This window comes from Delphinapterus leucas, chromosome 9, assembly GCF_059928025.1.
Source record: "Delphinapterus leucas isolate spDelLeu-1000000601 "Yukka" chromosome 9, BTC_Dleu_Yukka2, whole genome shotgun sequence".
Classification (NCBI taxonomy): Eukaryota; Metazoa; Chordata; class Mammalia; order Artiodactyla; family Monodontidae; genus Delphinapterus; species Delphinapterus leucas.
The window spans coordinates 41,393,609-41,419,435 of NC_143137.1; the positions used below are offsets into that span (position 1 = coordinate 41,393,609).

Genomic DNA, 25,827 nt, shown 5'->3' on the forward strand with positions numbered 1-25,827 from the left:
TTCCCCCAAGTTTTTCCATGCCTGGCTCCTCAGCTGACTCTTCAGCTTTCAGCTGAGGCTTCCCTGACCCCCATCCACTCAGCAAGCCTCCATCACCCGCAGCCTTCGCCACTACCCATAATTATTTATCTGTGTACCGACTTGTCCATCTTCTTAACTAAAATGGAAGCTCCATAAGAGCACCAGCTTTGTCTTGTCCTACACTTTATGACCAGAGCCTGACACTGGGCTTGGCACTTAGTGAGAGCTCAAAAGATTTCTGTTGATGAATAAATAATAAAGGAATGAATATCTCCTGGAAGAATCAATACTTTCCACATCCCCGCCCCACCCTCACCAAATCAGATCCCAACTGGGCTCAGCTTTCTGGAAAGACAAAAGTAACAGCTTTCCCTTTGGTGAAATGAACCCTGCCTCCACCCACCCCAGGCCTTCCCTTCATTCACACTCTCTTCCCTTATTAATCCTCAGCAGTCCTATTTCTGACCACCTTTCTCTCTGGAAACCACCCAGATCTCCTTGGCTCAGAAAACCGGAACTCCGCCTTGGAGCGGAGCCAAGGTCGCAGACTCACATTTGAGGGTCCGCATGGAGGGGCCCTGGCGCCCTCTGGAGTGCTCTACCTCTGGCCAAAAGCCCTGTCCTTCCGAGAAACAAAAACAGGAAGGGAGCAGAGGCCTCCAGTGGCTTGACACAGTCCCGAGAGTCTAGGCAAAGCCCTGATGCCTGGCCAGCCTCAGACCCAAGACAGGGAGGAAAGAGCAGGTGGGCCGGGGGTCAGTCAAGGGACGTGGAATTTGGGAAAAGACACCTCCACTCCCTGCTCTGAAATCAAACAAAGGTCTGGCTTCAAAACCTGATTCCAACATCTCCATTTCTGAAGGCCACATGGCTGCCATTTAATCTCTCTGAGCCTCCGTTTCCACAGCTGTCAAAATAGATTTCACAATTTCTACTTTAAGGGGATTGCTGGGCACTTCGCCCCCAGATGTTATGTCTGGCTGCATCCATCTACCTTTCAGTCCCTCAGGATGAGCCCATTATTCTTTTTTTAAAATAAATTTATTTATTTTATTTATTGTTTTGGCTGTGTTGGGTCTTTGTTGCTGCGCGGTCTTTTCTCTAGTTGCGGCAGGCGGGGTCTACTCTTCGTTGCGGTGCGCAGGCTTCTCATTGCAGTGGCTTCTCTTGTTGCGGAGCATGGGTTCTAGGTGCACGGGCTTCAGCAGTTGCAGCACGCGGGCTCAGTAGTTGTGGCTCACGGGCTCTAGAGCACAGGCTCAGTAGTTGTGGTGCGCGGGCTTAGTTGTTCCGCGGCATGTGGGATCTTCCCGGACCAGGGCTCGAATCCATGTCCCCTGAATTGGCAGGCGGACTCTTAACCACTGTGCCACCAAGGAAGCCCCGAGCCCATTATTCTTAAAGGAAAAATTCAACCAGGTATCAGTCCTACTCAGTGACTTTTGATAAAATGTATGGATTTTTCAGACTGTTTTGAGGCTGAGCCATAAAAGCTGATTAACATTGCTTAACTTGGTTTAAAAACAGGGCCAGTCTAACTCCGGAATTCAGCATATGCACGTACACAGCAGCCATTCAATAGGTGTTTTTCATTGAATGAATCAAACGACAAGATGGGTTGTGTCTATATTGAGCCTACTAATCAAGTCTGATAAACTAAAATCTCTTTTTTCACAATGAGTGCGTGCTGCCAGGCACTAATTCACCTTGTGCTTTGATATCGCAAACAAACATGAGGCAAGAAAACAGATTCAGACCGTAAAAAGGCTCAAGACTTTGAGACTCATGTTCCCTCTGACGGAGGCCATGGGGAAAATGTACAAGTGGGATGCTAAACCTCCTTATTTCTTTTGGAGATTATGTCAGCTCCCACAGGACTTATGCTTTCAGAAACCAAAGGGACTTTCCAAAACAGAACAACTCCTCAGCAAGCAAAAAACAAAAAATAAAAATTAAGCAACCTTCTCAACATCACTAATCATTAGGGAGATGCAAATCAAAACCACAATGAGATACTACCTCACACCTGTCAGAATGGCTATCATCAAAAAGACCACAAATAACAAATGCTGGAGAGGATGTGGAGAAAAAGGAACCCTCGTGCACTGTTGGTGCATGTAAATTGGCGCAGCCACTATGGAAAACAGTATGGACGTTCCTCAAAAAAATGAAAAATAGAACTATCATATCATCCAGGAATTCCACTCCTGGGTGTAGATCTGAAGAAAACAAAAACACTAATTTGGAAAGATATATGCACCCCTATGTTCACTGCAGCATTATGTACAATAACCATGATGTGGAAGCAACCTAAGTTCCCATTAATAGATGAATAGATAAAGATATTGTTTACACACACACACACACACACACACACAGAATGGAATATTACTCAGCCATAAAAAAGAATGAAATTTTGCCATCTGCAACAACATGGATGGAATTGGAGGATATTATGCTAAGTGAAATAAGTCAGACAGAGAAAGACAAATACTGTATGATATCACTTATATGTGGAATCTAGAAAACAAATTAACAAACATAACAGAAACAGAGTCATAGATACAGAGAACAAATAGATGCTTGCCAGAAGGGGCCAGGGGGAGAGAAAATAAGTGAGGGAGATTAACATGTACAAACTTCAAATCACAAAATAAATGAGTCACGGGTATGAAATGTACAGTGTGGGGAATATAGTCAATAATTATGTAGCATCTTTGAATAGTGACAAATCATAACTAGACTTATCATGGTAATCATTTTGAAATACATAGAAATATCGAATAGCTATGTTGTATATCAGGAACCAACCTAGTGTTGTAGGTCAATTATACCTCACAAACAAACAAACTCTTAGAAAAAGAGATCAGATTTGTGGTTACCAGAGGCGGGGTGTAGAGGGAGGAGAAATTGGAGGAAGGTGGTCAAGAAGTACGAACTTCCAGTTAAAAGAGGAGGAAGTACTACGGACCTAACGTATAAAATGATTAATATCATGAACACTGCTGTGTGTTACATATGAAAGTTGTTAGGAGAGTAAAGTCTAAGAGTTCTCACATGTTTTTTAGAAAAAAACACATGTTTTTTTCTATTTCTTTGAGTTTGTATCTATATGAGATGATGGATGTTCACTACATTTATTGTGGTCATCACCGCATGACGTCTGTAAGTCAAATCATTATGCTGTACACCTTATACAGTCCTGTACGTCAATTATATCTCAGTAAAACTGGAAGAGAAAAAAAGAAACAATCTTCATTCCATAGGCGGGCTGCCACCAAATTTTGCAAGAGTATTTAGCAGAAGCATTCCTCTTTTAGTCTTGCTCCATAAATAATGAAAACAAGGAAAAACACTGCCTAAGACTGAGATTTGGCAAAGGAATCTGATGAAACCCATCGGTTCTGTGCCATAGCGTGACGTCCCTGAAGGCTCCTGGTGATCATGTGATTATCAAGCTTTCTGCTGTCCTATCTCAGGCTTCATGTGCAAAACATGATTTCTTGTAACTCATACACACTTGTCCACCAATGCAGCAGCATCTTAGGGCCAAAACAGACTATCCCGTTAGAGCCCCACCCAGGCATGCTTTAGTCCCCCACCTACTAAAGCAAACCCACAGAAAGGAAAACAAGAGCCAGCTATTCTCTTTGCAAAAGAAGTGCCCAAGCGTTTGTGTTTCTGTGGGCTTTTTTCCCCATTAGCTACATTTAACATATGGAAAAACTGAGACTTGGAGAGGTTAAGGAATTTCATCAGTTTAACACATTAAGAGGTGGAGCCAAGGGTTTTCGTTTTGGGTTTTTTGGGTTTTTTTTTTCCTTTACAATGGATTTAATGTAAGAAAATGGGACTAGTACACAATTGGGCAAGTGCCCTTGGTTAGGCAGAGCGTGGGATGCCTGAACAAGAGGCAGGATAAAGGTGAGGTGCTTACAAAATGGCACGCCTGTGAAGAGCATGGGTCTAAAGTCAGAAGGTTCTGGGTCCTGGTCCCAGCTGAGTCACTAATGAGTTGTGGGATGGAGGTAAGTCATTTAACTTCTTTGGTTTTAGTTTCCTCACCCAGAGATGGAGACTCATTAATAAAAGCATGCATTACCTACTTCCCAGAGTTACTGAAGAAATCCAATGAATGTGAAAGCTGTTGGAAAATATGAAGGCACACCCAGAAGTCAGGTAACTCCTGTACTACGTATATATGTATGTATGAAAATTAACAGCCACACAACAAATTACATGCATCCATTCTTGATCCAACTAAATGTGTTTCCTCTTACTAATAAAAGGATCAACTGGAATGCAAGACATTTTTGTGAATCAGGATGAACACAGCTCTTGGAGAATGTGCACTGCTGTTCTGAGGACACGGGATCACAGCCAGGCATCTTTTGGTGCCCTAGGAGAGTCACACAGGCAAATGGACCCACTCCAGGTCTGCAGGGGGTCAAGCCCTAAGCCAATTACTTCAGGTTTACCAGACACTAACAAGGTGCTTGGAGGACCCAGAATACTGAACACATCATGAACAGGCAAAAGGAACCACCAACCTACAGGGACAATAGATGTGGCCAAGTGTGAGAAATGTGATGGGGACGTAAGTCAAATTTAAAGTCACTCCCGGACGCTCCCTTCTACACCCTTCTGGGTTTCGGTAAGCTCTTCCTACACTCTCACCTGAGGACAGCAGTCAAATACCTTCAACAAATCACCCCTCGAGGAAATCCAAACAAGAGACACCAGGACAAATCCCTCGCTGGACAAGCTAGCGCTCTTCCTCGGTGTGCCCCTGGCTGCCCCAGGTCTGCCCTGCAGATCGGAGCCCACTCTGAGGTCGGCTGTTTCTTGCTCACTCTCCCATTTTCTACCCTTTACATTCATCTGTTCTAGAATCTGAATAAATTCTTCGAACTCTGGCCAGAAAGAACATCATATGGTTGAATAACAGGATGACCAGAACAACCAAAGATAGTACCTAGAAAGCTCTGCCTGGACTCACAGACCTTGTCAGAAAAGCCAGTGCAGGGGAAGGCGCTTTACAGGGCAACCCACAGGGATAGCTGACTGCAGATACACAGCACAACGGAGCTCAAACCTTAGTGCATATCCGAACCAGCCAGAGGGTGCGTGAAAACACAGAAACCCAGAATTTCTGAGTCAGTTGCTGATGCTGGTCCAGACACCACGCTTGAAAACTCTGTCATAGTTAGTGGGCAAGGGCTACCCACTCTATCATTCTTATTGGGGCAACTTCAGATTCTGATTCATCCTCCTCCACCCCCCAAACTAAGCCTTAGGAAAACTCATGATAGGAATTAAACAGCTAGCCCTCCTCCTCCTCCCTTCTCCTTGCCCATACATACACCCATGCAGCCACGGATGGAGAGAACAATTGCCAAGCCATACCTGACAAGTACCTCCTAGGCTGAGTCCCGTTCTCACCTGTGAACTAGATGATTTTGCAAAAGGAGTGAGTTATGCGGTGCAGGAAGAGCACTCAGGGGTTCCCCAGGTCCCGTTCCCTGAGCTGGTGCAAGGTCCCTCAGTCCTCAGTGACGGAGCATGCCAGTGGGACGGTGCCAGGGAAACGCTGTGACCTGGTTTTCTCCTCACTCATTTATCCTGATGCTCTGCCACAATGCACTGTGATTTCCCGCCGAGAAGTCACTTCATGTCACTAACTGCCGCCTCACCGGCCTCACCAACAGCTCAGGGCAAAAGAAAGCAGCGAGTGGCCCTAAACATACTGTGTCTCGGGGGGTGGCACGGCCAATTCCCTCCAGACCGGGATCAGAGGGTTTCTGCCCGGGAAGGGACCATTAGAAACATTTCTTTCCTTCCCCAAGTTGATTATGTTATATAATACACTACTGCACTAAGAGCGGGAGTTACTGCTACAATAATATTGTTTTGTTTTGGGGAGGGTTAACGGAAGTTCCTACAGAAAGCAGTGTTGTGAATAATGTAAACACTCAGTGATAAGAGCCCATCCTACAACTCTCATCTTCTACAGTTCAAATGGGAAAATCTGGCCAATATTCACCACACTTCAGCTTGGACTTTTCTGACTCTGGGACAGGAGAGGTTACATACATTTGGGGCTGCAACTGTGGGCCTAAAAACCAACTTCAGGCTAAATAAGGAAAAGAATGAAGAGTGATTCATTCGCAGCATTTTGGTAAATATACATAACACATGTGTTTGCAAATACCTGGCCTTTAAGATGATTTTCTGCACACAAATAGGCATATTTGGTGGAACGAATGTGACTTGGCCTCCCAAGAAAAAAAAAAATCCAAGCAGCTCTTTCATACATGCAAAACTGCAACAGTTCCCAGGCTCTGAGTGCCTGATCTGGTGTGAACCCCATGAAGTCTTGTAAGCCAAACTATATTCTCCAAAGCAGTAACACCAATACAATCTCCACTTACCCCGAAGTTAGGAACTGATCTCAGATATACCATGTTCAAGATACAGACCTCAAGCCCAGACAGCTGTATTCAGAAATTTCTGGAGCAGAAGAAGAGCGCAGCCACTCAGAACACTGCACGATACTAGCTGGGGCCTCAAGAACACTGATTTAAAAATCTTGCTCTCTCCCTACCCCCACAAAATCCACTCATTTGCATGCACAAATGAGGCCACGCAAGAGCTGCCTTCACACCCAACACCGCTGGTGGTTCTTGTGCTCACCTGTTTTCCAGGAGCGTCATGCACACCACCTCTCGCACCCCAGGGTTGTTGGCCTTCTCCACTGAACAGCCCTGCAAGTTCCAGGTGGCCAGCCTCAGCACGGGCCGCCCATCCCTTGTGCCTCCGAAGGCCTCCACCGAAGGCCGAGTGGAGATGATCTGTGTAGGCCCCCCTGGGGGCAGGTCCAGGTCCTCACTCTGCAAGCTCAGCGAGGTGGGGCTGGGGTGAGGTTTGGCGGTGAAGGTCAGGCCCCCGTTGGTGTGGGTGGACGGGGGCCTGGACCTCTCGGCAAACACCTGGTGCCGTATCCTGTCCAGGAAGGCGGCACTGACCCCGCCCATCCTTACCAGGTCCTCGACGCTTCGGAAGGGCCCGTGCTCGCGGCGGTAGTCCACGATGCTGACGGCCATCTTCTCCGTGAGGCCGCGCACGCTCATGAGCTGAGCCGGAGTGGCTGTGTTGATGTTGACGCGCGGGGTGAGAGGCACGGCGGTGGCCAGGTGGTGAGGCTGCTGCTCCGCCAGCAGGTCCCGCCTCAGGGAGCTGGGAGAGTGCTGCGCCGAGCTGCCCTTGCTGCTCACGCAGATCTCAAACTTGACCTGCTCCAGCTTGGTGGCACCCACGCCACTGACCAGTGCCAGGTCCTCCACCTTCTTGAAGCCACCGATGTACTCGCGGTACTCCACGATGCTGCGTGCCACCGCACGTGTCACCCCAGGCAGGGTCATCAGCTCCTCCTCCGTGGCCGTGTTGATGTTGAGCCGCTCCTGATTCACCAGGATGTTGCTGAAGTTGCAGGCCGCGCTGAACTTGCGGCTATGGGACAGGTCCGAGGGGTCCCGGGGGATGGAGCGGTGGCAGCCCAGGGTGCTCCCCATGGCCGGCCAGGATCAAGGAGCCAGGAAGGCCTCACCACCGCAGAAGAACTCTGGCTAGGAAGGAAGCGCAGTAGAGCTCACAGGCACAGAAGGGAAGGTGCAGGATTCAGGGCATGAAATGGTTACCACAGACAAACACTAAATAGCCATGCCCAGCGTGTCCAAATCACCTTTCACTTGGCCACCTGGAAAACAAATTAATAAACATACAAATCGATTGAGTCAGTTAATCAGTTTGCATTAGCGCTCCCTACCTAGAGCTGGAGTTCTTAGCCAGGAGTCCAGGGCTGATGCCTGTCTGTGGACCTCTGAAAACACACATACAAGAGGGCTGGTCCATGAGGATTTCTGGTGAGGTCCAATTTTTATCACACTGGGGTCCAAAAACGCTATAAGCCGCTTCTCTTGGAAAGGGACCTATCCCCATCAGCCTACACCTCTCGTCTCTGCCTCTCTCAACTCTCCCAGAACTGGGGCCATCTCCCCTGCTTCGGTAGCCCCCATCTGGCACTCAGCGCCACCAGCAACTCTGGAATTCTGTCCTCACTAGTGCGGGCACGGAGAAGGGGTTTATCGCCCCCTACCAGACCCGCCGCCGTTCCGGCGCCCCACCTCTCAGCCGCTCCTCCAGGGCTTCCTCCTTCCACCTGCGGCTCCGAGGCCTGAGCCCAGGCCAGGACAGCGCTGGCCCGCCGCCTTCAGAGCCAGGGCCCACGCGGGTGCGGGTCAGGGGCGGGCCGCGGGATCCCTCCCACGCCGCCTCGGGCCGCGCGTCCCAGCTCTTTCTGCTGGAGAAACTCTCAAGAGTCTCTCTCCCAGAACCGGCAGGAGCTGCAGGGCTTTGCGGAGGTGGCAGCGGCGGTGAAATCCGGCCGCTGCAGCTGCACCAAGTCTTGCGGCTGCACCAAGTCTTGCGGCTACACCAGGACTCGCTGCGTTGCCGCGGTTGCGTTGATCCAGACAAAAAGTCCTGCCCCCGACTCGAACGCGGGATCCGCAAGAACCGCGTCCACACCCCAGCACCACAGACACTGCTCCCGTTCGCCGTCCGTGTCAAAACCAAAGTCCCGGCCGCAACGCCCGCGCCTCCGCTGGCACCACGGCCACGCCTCCTCCCGAGCGCCAACTCCTCCCCCGGACTCCGGGGCACGTGGGGGCGGGGCCCGAGCGCTAGGCCCGGACCTGGGAGCTCCAAACCCGAGAGCGCGGGGGCGGGGCCAGGACGCGAGGTGGAGGAATGCTGGGCCCAGGAGTGTGAGAGGCTGGTGTGTGCTGGGAGAGGGCTGGCCTGAGCGCGTGGGGGTGGTGATGGCACGGGGAGTGCGGAGGCAGGGCCCAGGGGGGAGGGAGCGGCCCCTGGGCCGCGGAGGCTGGATTTAGAGACTGAAGAGGCGGCGCCGACGCCAGAGGAGCTGCGGCGGGTCAACGCGAGGCTGTGTTCGGGTCCTCTGCTCCTGAGGCCGGGTTGCTACCGGGGACCGAGGGCTGGTTGTGCGGGATGGAGGCTTTTTAGCCTCGCCCGGGGCGAGACCTGCCCGACTGCTTTTCGGTGGGCTGCACCCAGGGGCGCGGCGGAAGCTACCGGGCCGGCAGCCCGAGTTCAGTCCGTCTTTGGGGCGTGGGGACAGGGCGAGGACACTCCCAGTGGGGGAGGCACCCCTGCGGGTCAGGGGCCTCGCCTCAGTTCTGTCTGAGAACGTTCGAGAGAGGACTGAATGGGATCTTTTAAACTTCTGGCCCCCAGTTTCGGCGTCCTCTTTCCTTCCTGTGGAGTGTTACCTTTGCCTTGCTTGCTGGGAGATGTCCTCAAACAGCTCTAGCAACTCTGTGCTACTAGGAGACGGCGCGCGCCACGGATTAGAGATGTGTTCACATAGGCCACATAGCGTTGCTCGTTTGCACGTTTAGCGCACTGAGTAAATATGGATATTTTCTATAAGTATTAAATCTAGTTATTAAGGAGGAAGAACGTGCTCGTTGGAAGTGATGGCTGCTTCCCAAAATTCAGAAGAGTTTTTGGATCATACCACTAAATGGTAATTTAAAGATTAAAGAGCCTGCAGCATTACAGTGGATACACGGAGCTAGAGTACTCGATTAAACAAACTGTGTGGTGATACCGTTGAATACTTTGATCCTGGGTATTCAGTGACCTCTGAAGTTTCATCCCCAACCAATGTGACCGGTGCTTCTGCTTTAAATTTCCCAGGCTAGGTCAACAAAAACCAATTCTCAGGGAACGCAGAGGCACTTCAGATGTGAAATGAGAGCCAGCCAAGGCTTGGCAAAATGCTATCGCCATGTTGACTGTGTATACCGACTGGTCGGGACTCTTAATGGCAAGTGACAGAAATCCAAGTCAAACTAGCTTAGACATAAAAGCTAAGGGATTTCCGGGTTCTTGTGTAGAAAAAGTTAAGGAATAGATCTTACCTCTGTCACACGTGACTGCATCCAGCTCAAATGATGTCATCAGGACCTGGTCTGACCCCCCTCTACCTCCTCTACTTGCTCCCCAACCCTAGCACTAGGCTACATTATGCCACTCCTTTCCTCCGGTAATCCTGTTGTGATAAGGGGGAAAAAAGTTGTTTAACAGAAAAATATCTTTAGAGGAGGAAGAAATCTTGATTGATCAGAATGCCTTAATGGGCCTTTGTGTCTATGGATGGACAGCCTGGGGGCATTGCTAGTTGGGCTGGAACATATTTTATTATTTAATCCAGAACACTTTGGAGGATAAGATGGGAACTATTAACTTCACTGGCACAACAGGCATCATCTGGTTTTGTTTCCTAGAAACATAAGCATGTGTTCCCCCTTTTAGAAATGAAGCCAAAAGCTGAACTGCTGTGCATTAAAACAAACAAAAACCACAACAGGATGGCTAAATTTAAAATGACTGACCATACCAAACGCTGGTGAGGCTGTGGAGCGACTGACACTCTCACACGTTGCTGGTGGGAGTGTGAGAAGATACAATGATTTTGGAAATCAGTTTGGCACTTTCTTAAAAAGCTCAACATACATCTAGCACACAAGCCAACGATTCCATTCCTGGGTATCTACCAAAGTGAAATGAAAGCATAAAACCCAAAGTCTTGTACACGAATTTTAATAGGAAATTTGGTATATAGCCAAAGCCCAGAAACAACCCAAATCCACCAGTAGAGAATGGATAAACAAGTTGTGGTATATCCATACAATGGAATACTACTCAGCAATAAAGACAAACTGTTAATACCCACAATATTGAAGAATCTCAAAGCCATACTGAATGAAAGAAGCCATGCAAAAAAAGAGAACATATTGTATGATTCCAGGGAAAAATACAAGCTGACCTGTATAGAGAGAAAGCAGATCAGCAGTTGCTTGGGGATATGATGGAGGAATGGATTAAAAAACGACACAAGGAAACTTTGCGGGGGGGTGGTAGAAATGTTTGAGGGGTCATGGTTTCACTGGAGTATGTATGTCAAAACTGATAGAATTGTACTCTTTTAAGATGTGCAGTTTAGTATACTTCAATTAGACCTCAATAAAGACTGGGGGGAATCTTCAAAAAATAAAAAGGAGTGCTCTTTGAACGCAAAAAAAAAAAAAAAAAGACGGTAATTTTAGGGAGGATGGATATGTGATCTGGGGTGGAGAGGAGGAAGCTGAAGGGGAACAAAGGGGTCCAAGAAGGTGAGTCTGGAGCTAACAGAAGAGACCAGTGAACATTCCCCAGTTAGGATTGGGGGCCCAGAAGGCAGGTGTCATGAGAGAGAATACATTGTCATTGTTTTACGCTTACAAATACTGAAGTGGTTGTCTCACAGCAATATGTATCATATAGATGTGATCCTCAGGCCTTGTTTTCCCAGCAAGAAAAGCCAATGCCACAGCTCCAAATGTTGTCCCCTTTACAATTCATTGACCTTTGTCTCATTCTTAGGATGGTTTCACCAGACTTTGATTTCCCCCAAGAAAAGTGTTTTGTTTTTTCAGTTGGGTCACGAGAGAATTTTGGCGAGGGCCTTCCTCTGGCCAAGTGATCGATGAATGTCTTGTGACAGCTGTAGCAATAAAGCAGGGTAGTTTTTTAAAATGACTGTGTTTAAACACAATAAATTAGCACATATGTTTTTTGATTGCGTTTATTTCTACCCAGCCATTTCCCCTCCCCCACAAACACGGAAGACAAGACGGAGAAGAGCAGGGAAGAGGAGAAATGCAGGGCGGGTGGGGGGTAACAGTCTAGCCTCAGAAGTTCACCCAGGTGCAGGGGAGGGGCCGGCCTGTGGCTCCAGCCAGGGTCCTCTCCTCTTGTCTCCCTAGTGGCCTCATGGCAGTCCTTTGAGCTGCCAGTTAACTTGGAGACTACGCTTTCGAAGGCCATGGAGGTGTCGGATATCCTCTTATTTGAACCCCATGAGTGAAGGCCAGGCGGGTTGCACACCTCCATCTTCCACTGCACAAAGTCCTCTCGAGGATGGGCCGTGTACCCACAGCAGCTCAGCTCCCACCCGCAGCTGTTTTCTTGCAGTATCTGACTGGTCTCCCACACCATCTCATTGGGCTCCATGGATCTCATGATCTTCAGACTCCACGTAAAGTGCAGGGAGCACGCTTGACCTCCCAATGTGCTCTCTTGTTTATATCACTGCCTGGACTACCTGAGGTTCCCTCTGCTTTCAGCTTCAGGCCGGTTCTTTCTGGCTGACCTGAAACACAGGTGCAGATGCAGGTGAAGGACCTTCACTTTCCCACTGCCCCCTGGCTGCTGCACTGTCAGGCCAACTCTGGTGGCCAGGCACCTGTCTGAGCTGCCCAGTGTGGAGGGAGTTTTCTTTGCAGGATACCCCCTGGGGAGGTTGGTTCCATCTGGGGTGTGCTCCACCACTGCTGCTGGTGGTGTGTTGGTGCAGGGGGAGACCACAGGGCCATGCCGGGGGCTGTGATGGAGTGGTCTTCTCCATCCAGGTAGGGGATTGGCAGGTACTTTGGCTGTGCTGCTGGACTTCCGTCCTAACCCCTGATGCCCCTCAGGCCACTGATTTTCTGTGCTGCTGCTCTCAGAGTAAGAATTAAAGGTGGGAATGGCAAGCTCACTGAAACTCTGCAGCTTTGGTTTAGCTGTACTTTGCAGGATGGCTAAGAAGGGCAAGCTGTTGGTCAGATTAGCCAAAGGAGCGGGCTTCAGGGTAATGATATACCCCCCCCAGTTCAGATCTTTTGTAAGCCAGGAGCACATAGGTGACCATCACTTCAGTTCTTCATACTTCTGGCCCATCTACAAGTCATGGATCCCTTCCCATGTGTAGCCATGGACACCATCAACTGAGTCTGCCCAGGATCCTTGTAGTCAGGTAGTAGCTCTGTGTAAGGCATTAGTTCCTCCTCATGGCCCATGTTCATCCATGAATCCTTTATGATTTCCTCTAAAGGGCTTCCCTTGATGGGGTTGAAGATGAGGAGTTTCTTGAGCAGGTTTTCATATTCCATGTGAAATATCCCATAGAAGGGAATACTGTGTATTCTGCTCAGTACCCACTCCCACAATAAAGAAAAAAGTGAGAAAAAGAAAAAAGAATAAAGAAAGAAAAATGAGAAAAAAATGGAAAGAAGAAAAGAGTGAGAGAAAAGAAAAAGAAAATAAAGAAAAATAAGAAAACAGGGAAAAGCTAAAAAGAAAAACATTTTAAATTAGAAAAATGAAAATGAAAAAATGAGAAAAAGAAAGAATGGGGGGGGTGTGGAGGGGGAGAAAAGGTAGTAAGCAAAACAGACAAAGAGCCAAAGAGGAAAAGATTTAACTTTGGTGAAAGCCCCTCAGATGACTGAAAGCTAGCTTCCTGGGCTAGACAGACCAAAAACCTAGGCCCAGCCAGGTACCCAGGTGCCTGGAATTCCATAACAATGGCTCCTTATGAGGTCATAGCAAGAAATGTACCTATCACAGCTGGGGATAATATACAGTGATTTTTCTCACTTTTTTAACTCAAAAATTCTTTACTGTTAAAAAGAAAAAGAAGAAGCTTTTTGTTTATGTGGATTATAGCAATTGATATCTACCTTATTTGAAATTAAAAACTGTAGGATGCTTCAGTGGCCTTTTCATTTCTAGTTTAAAAAGTTATAATAATTTTTGACTTTTAAAAGGCTCATACTGTCTACACTTAAACTACTCAATTCTTTTTTTTCTTTAACCTCTGAATGATTGGTCTCAAATGATGCCATAACTTAACTGACATCATGATACTATACAGAAATGTTCCTTTGCATAAAATGATGCAATGTTTTTGTCGGGCTTTGGTATTAGGGTGATGCTGGTCTCATAGAATGAGTTAAGGAAGTATTCCTTCTGCTTCTATCTTCTCTAAGAACTTGTAGAGAATTGGTATCATTTCTTCCTTATGCGTTTGGTAGAATTCACCAGTGAACTCATCTGGGCCTGGTGCTTTCTGTTTTGGAAGGGTATTATACTGATTCAGTTTCTTTAATAGATACAGACCTATTCAGATTGTCTATTGAGGAAGACTTTTTTTTTTTTCAAAATGAAGTTTTTAAAGTGGATTAATCAAAACATTTCTATGACAATAAAGTAAATAGAAAGGATTGTAAAAAACTTTCCCCATTGACAATCCATTTGTCTGTTTGTAGATGTGCCAGCTTATGTGCCAAGGGTTCACTGTCTGCTGTTAGAAATAGAAGAACCTATTTTTCTGATGAGATACATGGATGTTGAGAAGAAGCAGCTCCCAGTCATTCTTATGTGCAAGCCTGCATCTGCTTTGGTATTACTAAATGGCTTCACATCAGCGCCCACAACAGAGCTCAAAAGCAGTTAAAAACAGGCACCTCAATTCACAACTTCCAGGGAACCCAGAAGTGTTATTTCTCCTTCCTTTAGTGGACTTGGCCTTATTCCAGGGAAGTGGATTGAAAGGCAGGAATGAAATTTTGGCAGTACCAGTTCGGGTTTCTTTGTATCAAATTCCTCCTTTAAAAGCTCATAGTCTGGTATTCCTGGTGGCGCAGTGGTTAAGAATCCACCCGCCAATGCAGGGGACACGGGTTCGAGCCCTGGTCCCAGAAGATCCCACATGCCTCAGAGCAACTAAGCCTGTGCGCCACAACTACTGAGCCTGCGCTCTAGAGCCCATGAGCCACAACTACTGAGCCCGTGTGCCACAACTACTGAAGCCCACACGCCACAACTACTGAAGCCCATGCGCCTAGAGCCCGTGCTCTGCAACAAGAGAAGCCACCACAATGAGAAGCCCCCGCACCTCAACCAAGAGTAGCCCCCGCTCGCCACAACTAGAGAAAACGCGTGCGCAGCAACAAAGACCCAACGCAGCCAAAAAAAAAACATTGTTTTTTTTAAAAAAAGCTCATAGTCTATTGACTGATAAATTGTTTCATTTCATGGCTGACAGTTGAAGGCTTTTGTCATTTCCCCCGACATCTGGCATTTTACTTCTTATGGAGCATTTGGCTGGAGATTATTCTAGCAAAGTCCCAACAGAACGAGGTGGCTTCATTTACAGTACCAAAATGGAGAACATTTACCGTCAGAGGTACTATGTTTCTTCTGATGGTAATGCCCAGAGTTGTTATTATTACAGAAAATAATATGCATTAATTTTTAAAGGCGATATGGTTATCACTTAGGAACCCCAGCTCCCATTTGCTTTATTCATTTCCTCTTAAAAGCAACATCTGCAGTTAGTTTCAGACTTCTGCTTTTTCACAGAACAGTTTATTCTTTATTGTTTATTAAATTGGAGGGGTTCTGGAACATTCTTCTTGGTAGAGCCTAGTACTTTGATTTCTGGGTGCCTAATTAGGAGGCTTCGCTTAGCACAGGATGCTCCAGAGGCAGAAGAGGGAATCAGGCAAGCCCTTGGACCCTGAACTTCTGGGAGTGGGGAAGGAGGCTCCTTCAGCCAGCCCCTGGGCTGGAGGTGGAAGTGCCGCTGGCTGGAGCTGGGGGGCTGTCATCCGTATACAAGCAGCAGGTGGACCTCCCCTGCTCTGACTCCCGCTTCAGGCTCACCTGGAAGCATCGTCCCCATCGTCCACACCCTGCCAAGTTCAACCTCATGGCGCACTTTTCCGGTTCTCGCCTTCTCTCCCCTTTCACCGTTGCCACTGATGCTCTTTCTTAGCCACATGTCTCCTAAGTATTGGAAAAGTAAGGCCTGATCATCTCTTCCCTGATCTCATAGCCCTACTTCCAGGAATGACTCCCTTAAGAAATGACCTTGAAGGACTTAAAGAGCATCTCCCAAAATGTAATCCAATGGTGGCATTGAGGAATAGACATTTAGGAGGCCCCAGGCACAGCACTAACTACGATTGAACCGCTCAATGGGGAATCTTTCCCTTTTCATTACTCTGACCATCACTTTGTGTTGAGGGGAGATTCTCAGTTCAGGGCACTGTGACCATAACACGTTCTCAGATTTGTTAATCTCTTTCCATGGAGAAAACGGTGACCTCGGGCTCAGAATCTTGATAGGCACCAGTATTAAGCTAAAATGTAATTATATTCTTTTCCATTTGGGAGTTTATGTTTTTTGGGTATCTTCTATTTATGGCCAAAGATACAGCTGTTCCATATACAGTCATACATCCCCAGGCCCAGATGGTGCTCAGATATGGCAATAATCCCTGAATGTATTCAAGAAAGGCTGCAGTATAAAGACCATGTTTTACAGGCAGTGGTTCTTAACTGTGGCAGCACATGGGAACCCCAAGGGCACTTGCTGAAATCCCAATGCCCAGGCCCCTCTCCCCGAGATCAATCCCATTAGAAACTCTGGGGGTGGGACCTAAACAGTGTATGTGTTAAACCTCCAGATGACTCCGGTGCATAGCTTGGGAACCAGTGCTTTAAGCCGGTCTTAGACTGGAGTATGAATGAGATTGAACATTTTTTCCACACCAAAGTGACAGGATCAGCATCTGGAACATGAATACCTATTTTAATGGCCAAGGTCAACCACAGTCTTAAAATCTCAGTCCAAGGAATTATAAAATTTTAGAGCTGGAGGGGATCTGAGAGCACCAAGTCTAGATCTTCATTTTATTTTTGAGGCCAAGAAACTTGCTGGGAATCACCCCCTAGGATCCAGGGGCAGGGCTCCTTCCCTAGCATCATGCTGCCTCTCTGGCGGATGTAATTGCTTCAGCTGCACGTTGAGCTGGAAGAAACTACAATCTTTTCGAGGAATAAGCTAAAGACACAAAAACTTGGAAGTTTGGCTTCTAGAAAGTGGGTAGGAAAGATGTGGTAGGGAGCCTAAGAGGCACCATGGACATTCCTCAAGGCATGCTCCATCGTTGGAAAGTACTAGATCAGAGAAATTGAAATGTTTCATCAGCGCAGGACTTCTCATAGCCTTCAATTTACTAACAGGCACAGGGAATCTCCAGAAGGAAACAGTACAGGCGGTGCTTGTTTGACATTCTATGGGAAAGGTTTCACAGGACTAGCCTTTCTTGGGGAAATACTAGGCGGACCTGGTTTCCTAAAGCTCTGGCCGGCTCTTGATCCCTCTTCACCTGCTTTATTTTTCTTAATAGCCTTTATCACTTGTAGATTTGTTCATTGCCTGTCTCTTCCTAGCTAAAATATAAGCTCCTTGAAGGGAGGGAGTTGGACTTCACTGCTGTATCCCAAGCACCTCCAACAGTGCCTCGGCTTTAATAAATATTTATGAAAGGGGCTGAATGGATAGTCTCTTAACACACAAGTAACCATGAGTAGTTATCTAGCAGACTCCACCTCTTGAGGATGGTAAGTCTCTCACCACAGTGTTAGGCTGTATTTGGGAGTCCGTATAATGCAGGGAATCTCACAGAGCCAAATAGCCCTGGTGACGCTTAGGCTAATGGCCAGGCTCTGACACTAGTGAGCTCTGTGGCCCTGGGTAAGTCAATGGACTTCTTTCAGCCCCATTCCCCTCATACAGTAAAATGAGTGGACTGGGTTGGACAATCTCCAAACCTCCTTCTCAGTTATTGTATGACAAGCGTTTAAATTAAAATAACGGATATAATTGGGGGGTTTTCTATTTCTCCTTGCAGTTCTATCAGCTTTTGCTTCATGTGGTTTGAAGCTGTTATCAGGCCCATAAATGTTTAAGATTGTTATCTTCTCTTGACAAATTAACCACTTTATCATTATGAACTGGACTTCTTTGTCCTTGGCAATATGCTCTGCCCTGAAATCTACTTTGTCTTGTGTTACTATCCACCTGGTGTTTTGTCTGTTTGTTTTGGTTTGGTTATTTTCAGTGTTACCATGGTACATCCCTTTCTGTCATTCTACCTTTACCTTATTTTATTTAAAGTGGGTTTCCTGTAAGCAGCATAGAGTTGGTTCTTGCTTTTTCATCCAATCTCTCAACCTCTGCCTTCAAATTGAAGCACTGAGACCATCTAAATTTAATGTGATTATTGATATGGTTAGGTTTAAATTGACCATCTCGCTGTTTTTCTTTTTGTTCCACTTATTCCTTTTTCCCTTTGTTCTCTTTTTCTGCCTACTTTTGGATTGATTACTTTTTTGTAACAGCTCTTTTGAGATATAATTCACATCTCATACACTTCACCCATTTAAAAAGTGTGCAATTCAGTGATTTCTGGTATATACAGAGAATTGTGTAACCATCACCATATTTACAGATTATCCCAAAAAGAAACCTCATACCTTTAGCTATCACCCCCAAATCTTCTCATTCCTACCCCTCCCCCAGCACTAAGCAATTACGAATCTACTTTCTGCCCCTATAGATTTGCCTAATCTGGACATTTTATACAAATGGAATCCTATAACATGGGCCTATTGTGACTGGCTTCTTTCACCTAGCATAGAGTTTTCAAGGTTCATCCATGTTATAGTACATATCCCTACTTCATTCCTTTTTATCAATGAATTCCACCGTATGGATATACCACATTTGTTTATCTATTCATCAGTTGATGGACATTTTATGGATAACGCTGCCGTGTATATCATGTTTTTGTGTAGACATATGTTTCATTTCTCCTGGGTATATTCCTAGATGTAGAATTGCTGGGTCATATGGTAACTCTGCCCTCAACTTTTTGAGTTGCTGCCAGACTGTTCCAAAGTGACTGCCCCATTTTACATTCCTACTAGCAATGCATGAAGGTTCTAAATTCTCCACATTCTCTCCAACAGTTGTTAATATCTGTCTTTTTGCCTATAGCCATCCTGGTTGGTATAAAGCAGTATCTCACTGTGGTGTTGATTTGCATTTCCCTGGCAACAAATGACGTTGAACATCTTTTCATGTGCGGACTGGCCATTTGTTTATCTTCTTTGGTGAACTGTTTATGATTCCACTTTATCTCCTCTGTGGCTTATTAGGTGTAAATCTTTGTATCATTAATTTAGTGGTTGTTTTAGGTTTTATAGTACACATCTTTAATTATCATTGTCTACCTTCAAGTGATGTCATATCACTTCATGTATATTCAAGAACCTTACACAAGTACACTTCCATTTTTCCACCCCCAACTTCTGTGCTATTGTTGTCACATCTCTGGTTAGAATAGATGGTCTCTTCTTTGTAGTATGCTGGTGCTCTGTGACCCTGACGGAATAGGACTTGTCACGGGAAACTAGAGGAGGGGAAGAAAATGGGTTCATTTTTTAGCATTTTGCATTGTTCCTAGAGGGCAGGCCTGGTCCAGCTATCAGGATCACCAGAGACAGCATCAAGAGGGGCCTGGATTCAAATGCAGGGAAGAGGAGAGGAGATCTTAGAGGGGTAGACATCCTTCGGAATCCCTGAGGCACCTTCAACAGGTTCCTGATTCTCCTGAGGCTTTCCCTGGCTGCATCCCTCAGCCTCCACATTGCTGGGTTCATGACTAATAAGTTTGTCAGGTGAAGTGATTACATGTGAATCAGGGCAGGGCAACAGAGAATCATGGCTTGGTAACAGACAGACTTGGACTCAAATACCAGCTGTACCACTTATAGATACATAACCCAGGGACAAGATCTAAACTCTCATGAGCCTCAATTTCTTCACCTATAAAATGGGAATAAAAATTCTTACCTCCTAATGTTGCTAAAAGAATTAAACGAGCTGATGGAGGAAAAAGTGGCCAGCATGTGACATAACAAGCACTCCACTAATATTTTTATCCCTTCTATATGACTCATTATTTGCATTAACCAATTGTATTTTACATTCCTTATGTTTCTTGGGAGTTCATAATACAGGGACTATGCTGAATTTGAGAGCCTTTTTCCTCTTCATACTCTGTAAATTCTAGTGAGTTCACATATTTTTATGAGATTGTCACAAACTCCCTACTTTGCAATATGTAGACATGCCATTTATTGGGCTGACACAAGGCCAGGCATGTGCTAGGTACCTTGCATGCCTCATTTTCAAAGATAATTATCAACCCCACAAGGATGGACAGGATTTCCCAACCTTGGCACAACTGACATCTGAAGCCAGATCATTCTTGGTTATATGGGGGCTGTCCTGTGCTTTGTAGGATGTTAGCAGCATCCCTGGCTTCTACCCACTAGATGCCAGCAGCATTCCTCAGCTGTGACAATCAAAACTGTCTGCAGATACTGCCACATATCTCCTGGGGGGCAAAATCTTCCTCGGGTGAGAACCACTGGGAGGGGATTGGTGTCATTCCCATCCACCTGTGAGGAAGCCACAGTTCAGAGTAGTCAAGAGCTCTGCTCAGAGTCACACAGCTACCAAGTGGTAGAGGCAGGATTCAAACCAGAGTCCAGCTGGCTCCTAAGCCCCGCGTTACAGTGACTCGAGATATATTCTTGTCTGCAAAAATGGCCTCTAAATTCTACCTTCTGTGCTGAAGGTGCCTGGACTCTGGACTCTCCTCTCTCAAAACCAAAAATAGACCCAAAAGGAGAGACTAGATAGCCATTATTCACAGACAGGGCTCAGAGGGATGAGTGCAACCCTACTGCACTTGCGAAATCTCAGTTCCCCAACCGGGGATCGAACCCGGGCCACGGCCGTGAAAGCCCGGAATCCTAACCACTAGGCCACCAGGGAACTCCCTAAACATACATTTTCTTGATATGAGGGGTGTTATGGTTTGAATCACATCCCCCAAAAGATATGTTGGAGTCCTAATCCCCGGTACCTGTGAAAGTGACCTTGTTTGGAAACAGGGTCGTTGCCAATATAATCAAGTTAAGATGAAGTCTTTAGGGTGGCCCTGAATCCAACTGGTGTCCTTATAAGAAGAGGAAAATTTGGACCCAGACGCAGAGGAAATGCCCTGCGAAGATGGAGGCAGAGGTTAGAGTCATGCAGCCATGAGTTAAAAATCATCTGGGGCCACCAGAAGGGCCAAGGAAGTGATCCTCCCCTAGAAGCTTTGTAGGAATATAGCACTGTCGACATCTTGATTTCAGACTTCCGGCCTGAAGAGAATACATTTCTGCTGTTTTAAGGCACCCAGTTTTGTGGCACTTTGTTACAGCAGCCCCGTGAAACTACTACAGGAGAGCGCTCCCCAGCTCTGGCAGCCCCAGCACCCCATATTTTGATTTGACAGTGAGTCTAGTTCCCCAGTAAGTTATAGTATCTGGCCATTAGCCCAAGTCATGAAAGCTATTTAACTTCCCTACAATAAACCCTCAAGTTACATTATACATCCCACTAATTATATGGCTGAGATAGTGACCTGGCAGCGACCTGACAACTCAGGGGACTTCCTCGGTAACAGCTGCCCACTCAGATGCCTTCACCTGGTGATTCAGCGGCAGTAGCCTGGTGTGTCAGCGCCTTATCTTTCTTGGAAATAGGAGGTACCATGTCACCCCGAGATAAGGAGGAACAACTTGTAGAATCTGACTCAGTGGCCTTCGTTAACTTCAGGTCAAGAGTAAACAGACAGAGGGAAACAACCTCAGACAACGATGAGTGAGATATTTACATAGGAAATTACCCAAGGTAGCCAATCGATAATCCAAAGCAATTTGTTCTGGGTGAGTAGACAGGCAGTGGCAAATAGACTCATATGAATTCCAGAATTCTTGGAGGTTAAATCAGCCCTTAGAATCATGTGCGTCCCACACAGATGTTTCATCTTTCCCTGCCCAAGCCCCATAGGATGTTCCAGGTTTAAAGGAGTGTATGGAGAAGTGAATTTGGGAAGTGTTCTGTACTTTAATCGCTCTTGGGGAAGTCTGTAAAGCCCCATTATCATATTAAAGACTTTGAGAAATTCTACTGGAAAGGCACCCATTTGACTCCTTGCGGGGGTGGACACAGTAGAACGCGTTTTGGACTACTGATAGATTTCAACCAATTCATGCTGCAGAATTTGAGGTTGAGGCCCAGAGTAATTAGATGCCCTTTCAAAGGTCACAAAGAAAGTGACCTTGAGTGACTCAACTGTGGTCTTCAGATTCCAAACACATTGCTCCTTCTATGTTTTCATCTTCCCGCTAATTAGCTTATTAGTAAACATTTGAGTGCTACCATACAGTGATGTGGGAATATAAAAATCAATAAGGCAGGCCTTGCCTTGTGTGTAATTTACTGTTTCCAGAGTGTATGAGCAACAGAATAACAAATGATGGAGAGGTTATGGGGATAGGAAGGGAGGGAGAGGACGGCTGACTTTGGGATGGATAGAGAACCTGTCAGTCTGGAGGTTTCAGATTCGGTCACTGCTGTTGTAGTGAGTCCCAGCATCAGGACCCATCATCCGTGCTGCCCACAGCCCCTACTGAGGGTAGGGTGGCCAGAGCCCTGCTGACTGAGCTGCCCAGGAGGCTGTCCACTAACCTGGCAGAGCTGACTGGAGCAGGGGTAGCAGCCCACAAGCCTGCCAGACATTCATAATATGCCTGTTCCCCCCAAATGGGACGACCAATCTGATTCCTTCAAAATTTGAAATGGAGGCTACAGAGACGAGGCAGTGATCAGGGAAGCTGAAGATGAAAGAACATCTCAGGAGAGTACGGTAGGAAGTGTCCTGAGGGGTCCCTTGCAAGCCAGGGAGATGAGGAAGCCAGCTGCCTTAGAGAGCAGAAGCTGGGAGGCTGGGGGCGGGGTGGGGGTGGGGAGGGGGCAGGGCAGCGCAGCAGAGAAGGAGAGGTGAGCACGGGGTCCAATCCATACCCTCCTAGCCACAGCTGCTCCTGATTCGGTTCCGGGGATGCCTGGCTGCATCAGCTCTGGGTGCTGCATTTCCAGGAGGCCCCGTGGCCCTTGCTGCCCCCATCCACCCTACTAGTCTTGGTTAGTAAAAGTGCCTAACTCCCTTTTTTTAAATTGTGGTAAAATACAGTTAACATAAAATTTACCATTTCAAGTGTACAGTTCAGAATTTAAGTACATTCACATTGCTATGCAACCATCACCACCATTCATCTCCGGAACTTTTTTTTAATCTTCCAAAACTGAAATTCTGTACCCATTAAACAGTAACTCCTCATTCCCTCCCCTCCTCCCAGCTCCTGGCAATCTGCTTCTGTTTCTAGGAATTTAACTACTCTAGGTACCTCATACAAGAATTGCCCTTTCACGTGCAAATAGAGATGATCATACTGAGCGAAGTAAGTCAGAAAGAGAAAGACAAATACCATAGGATATCACTTATATGTGGAATCTAAAATATGGCACAAATGAGCTTATCTACAAAACAGAAACAGATTCACAGACGTAGAGAACAGACTTGTGGTTGCCAAGGGAGGCGGGTGGGAGGAGGGAAGGGCTGGGAGTTTGGGATTTAGCAGATGCAAACTATTATCTATAGAATGGATAAACAACAAGGTCCTACTGTATAGCACAGGGAACTATATTCAATATCCTGTGATAAACCACAATGGAAAAGAATGTAAAAGCAAATGTCTATATGTGTATAACTGAGGCACTCTGCTGTACAGCAGAGACTGGCACATTGTAAATCAACTGTACTTCAGTTAAAAAAAATTAAAAAAAAGAATTGCCCTTTTATGACTTATTTCATTTAGCATAATTGTCCTTTTATGACTGACATTTCAAGAATATATATATGTATAACTGAGTCACTTTGCTATGCAGAAGAAATTAACACAACATTATAAATAAACTATACTTCAATAAAAGTTTTTAAAAATATGACTGATATTTCATTAGCTAATGTCCTCAAGATTCATCCACGTTGCACTGTGGGTCAGAACTTCCTGTGTAAGGCTGAATAATATTCCATTGCCTGTAAGTATCACATTTTGCTTAGCCATTCATCCATTGATGGATAATTGGATTGCTTCCATTTTTGGCTATTTGAATAATGCTGCTGTGAACATAGGTGTCAAATATCTCTTTGGAATCCTGTTTTCAATTCTTTTGAGTGTCCAGACACCTGCGGGGCGGGGCAGGAAGAAACAGGGGCTGCTAGGGCTCAGATGGTGAGCATTCCACTGCGGTCCGAGAAGGTGGGGTGATGAGGGACTTACCCTGGCACATAGCTTTGTGTGTGCTACTCTCCTGCCCTATACCATCGGGAGCCTCTCTCTAGGCAGAGACGGAAGATCAGTCTGAGGCACAATTTCCAAGCACTCTTGCTTTCCCCTTCTGTCTCCATGCTTTTCAAACAGGGTTTCTAGAATGTAAGCTCCACGAAGGCAGTGATTGGCCTGTTCTGTTCACTCACCCATTTCTAGCACCTGCTGAGTGTCTGGCACAAAAGGCAGGTTCCTATGTTCTTCTGTCTGTCCTCTCCATAAATTTTCACCCCCTTCGTTTTGATTTTTATCAACCAAAGTTTGTAGTTTACATTAGGGTTTACTCTTGGTATTGTACATTCTATGGGTTTTGACAAATGCATACTGAAACATATTCACCATTATAGTATCATGCAGAGTAGTTTTGCTGCCCTAGATATCCTCTGTTCTCCAAGTATTCATCCCTCCCTCCCCTCAACCCCTGGCAACCACTGATCTTTTTTACTGTCACTGTAGTTTTGTCTCTTCCAGAAGGTCATATGGTTAGAATCATATAGTACATTGCCTGTTCAGATTGGCTTCTTTCACAAAGTAATATCCATTTGAGATCCCTCCATGCCTTTTCATGGCTTGATAGCTCATTTCTTTTTAGTGCTGAATAATATTCTATTGTCTAGATATATCACAGTTTATCCATTTGCCTACTGAAGAACATCTTGGTTTCTTCAATTTTTGGTAATTATGAATAAAGCTGATATAAACATTTGTATGCAGGTATTTGTATGGACATAGGTTTTCAACACCTTTGAGTAAATACCAAGGAGTGTGACTGCTGGATTGTATGGTAAGTGTGTTTACTTTTGCAAGAAACTGCCACACTCTCTTCCCAAATGGCCGCACCATTTTGCATTCCCACCAGCAAAGAATGAGAGTTCCTGAGGCTCCACATCCGCACCAGCATTTGGTGTTGTCTAGTGTTTTGGATTTTGGCCAGTCTAATAGGTATGTGATGGTATCTTACTGTTGTTTTAATTTGCAATTTCCTAATGACATATGATGTTGAACATCTTTTCATATGTTCATTTGCCATCTGTATATATTCTTTGATGAGGTATCTGTTCAAGTATCTGCTCATTTTTAAATCGGATTATTTGTTTTCTTATTGTTGAGGTTTAAGACTCCTTCATATATTTTGGATAAAAGTCCTTTATCAGATATGTGTTTTGCAAACAGTTTCTCCCAAGCCAAGAGTGTGGCTTGTCTTCTCACATTGCACTGACTCCCTTAGTTTTAAAACAGCAATGAAACCAACAGAAATCCCCTTATATGTGGGGAATCTTAACCAGTGGTGCTCATCACAATCGCCTGATGCAGACTTTCAACATTTTTCTAGGTTTGGACCCCACCTCTGAGATTCCTGTTCTACAGATTTGAAGTGAGACTCAGGAATCTGTTCTTTTAAAAAGCCCTCCTGGTGATTATGACGGTCAGCTCCATTAGGAACCATGACATTAAAGACAGAATTTCAGACACCCTCAGCGATGGGAAGATGGTCCCATCAGGACACCTGTCCTGTTCCACAGCACCATCTGAAGCCCAGGTGAGACTCAGACCTCTATAATTCCCTGCTAATTGGACATCTCCACCTGCCATCTCAAGATCACTTCCCTAAGCTAAACCCATGGTTGTCCCCCTCCCCACCTGCAAACCAGCTCCACATCTGATCTTCTGACCTTGGAAGATGGCAATTCCAATCTTCCAGCTGCTCAG

At 46.0% G+C, this 25,827-nt stretch overlaps 1 protein-coding gene across 3 annotated transcripts in view; it reads right to left on the reverse strand.

Annotated features, from left to right (window-relative positions):
* EEPD1 (endonuclease/exonuclease/phosphatase family domain containing 1) overlaps window positions 1-8,679 on the reverse strand; it is a 120,679-nt gene extending 112,000 nt beyond the window's left edge. For 2 of the 3 annotated variants that reach the window (XM_089917529.1, XM_089917528.1), the window contains exons 1-2: window positions 8,205-8,679; window positions 6,715-7,777 (exon numbers count right to left, since the gene is read on the reverse strand). In XM_089917529.1, the coding sequence (XP_089773655.1) occupies window positions 6,715-7,592 (878 nt within the window). In that variant the 5' untranslated portion in view covers window positions 7,593-7,777; window positions 8,205-8,679. The remainder of the gene's footprint in view (window positions 1-6,714; window positions 7,778-8,204) is intronic. The other variant, XM_022583415.3, reaches the window with a different exon arrangement.
* Window positions 8,680-25,827: the final 17,148 nt, after the last annotated feature.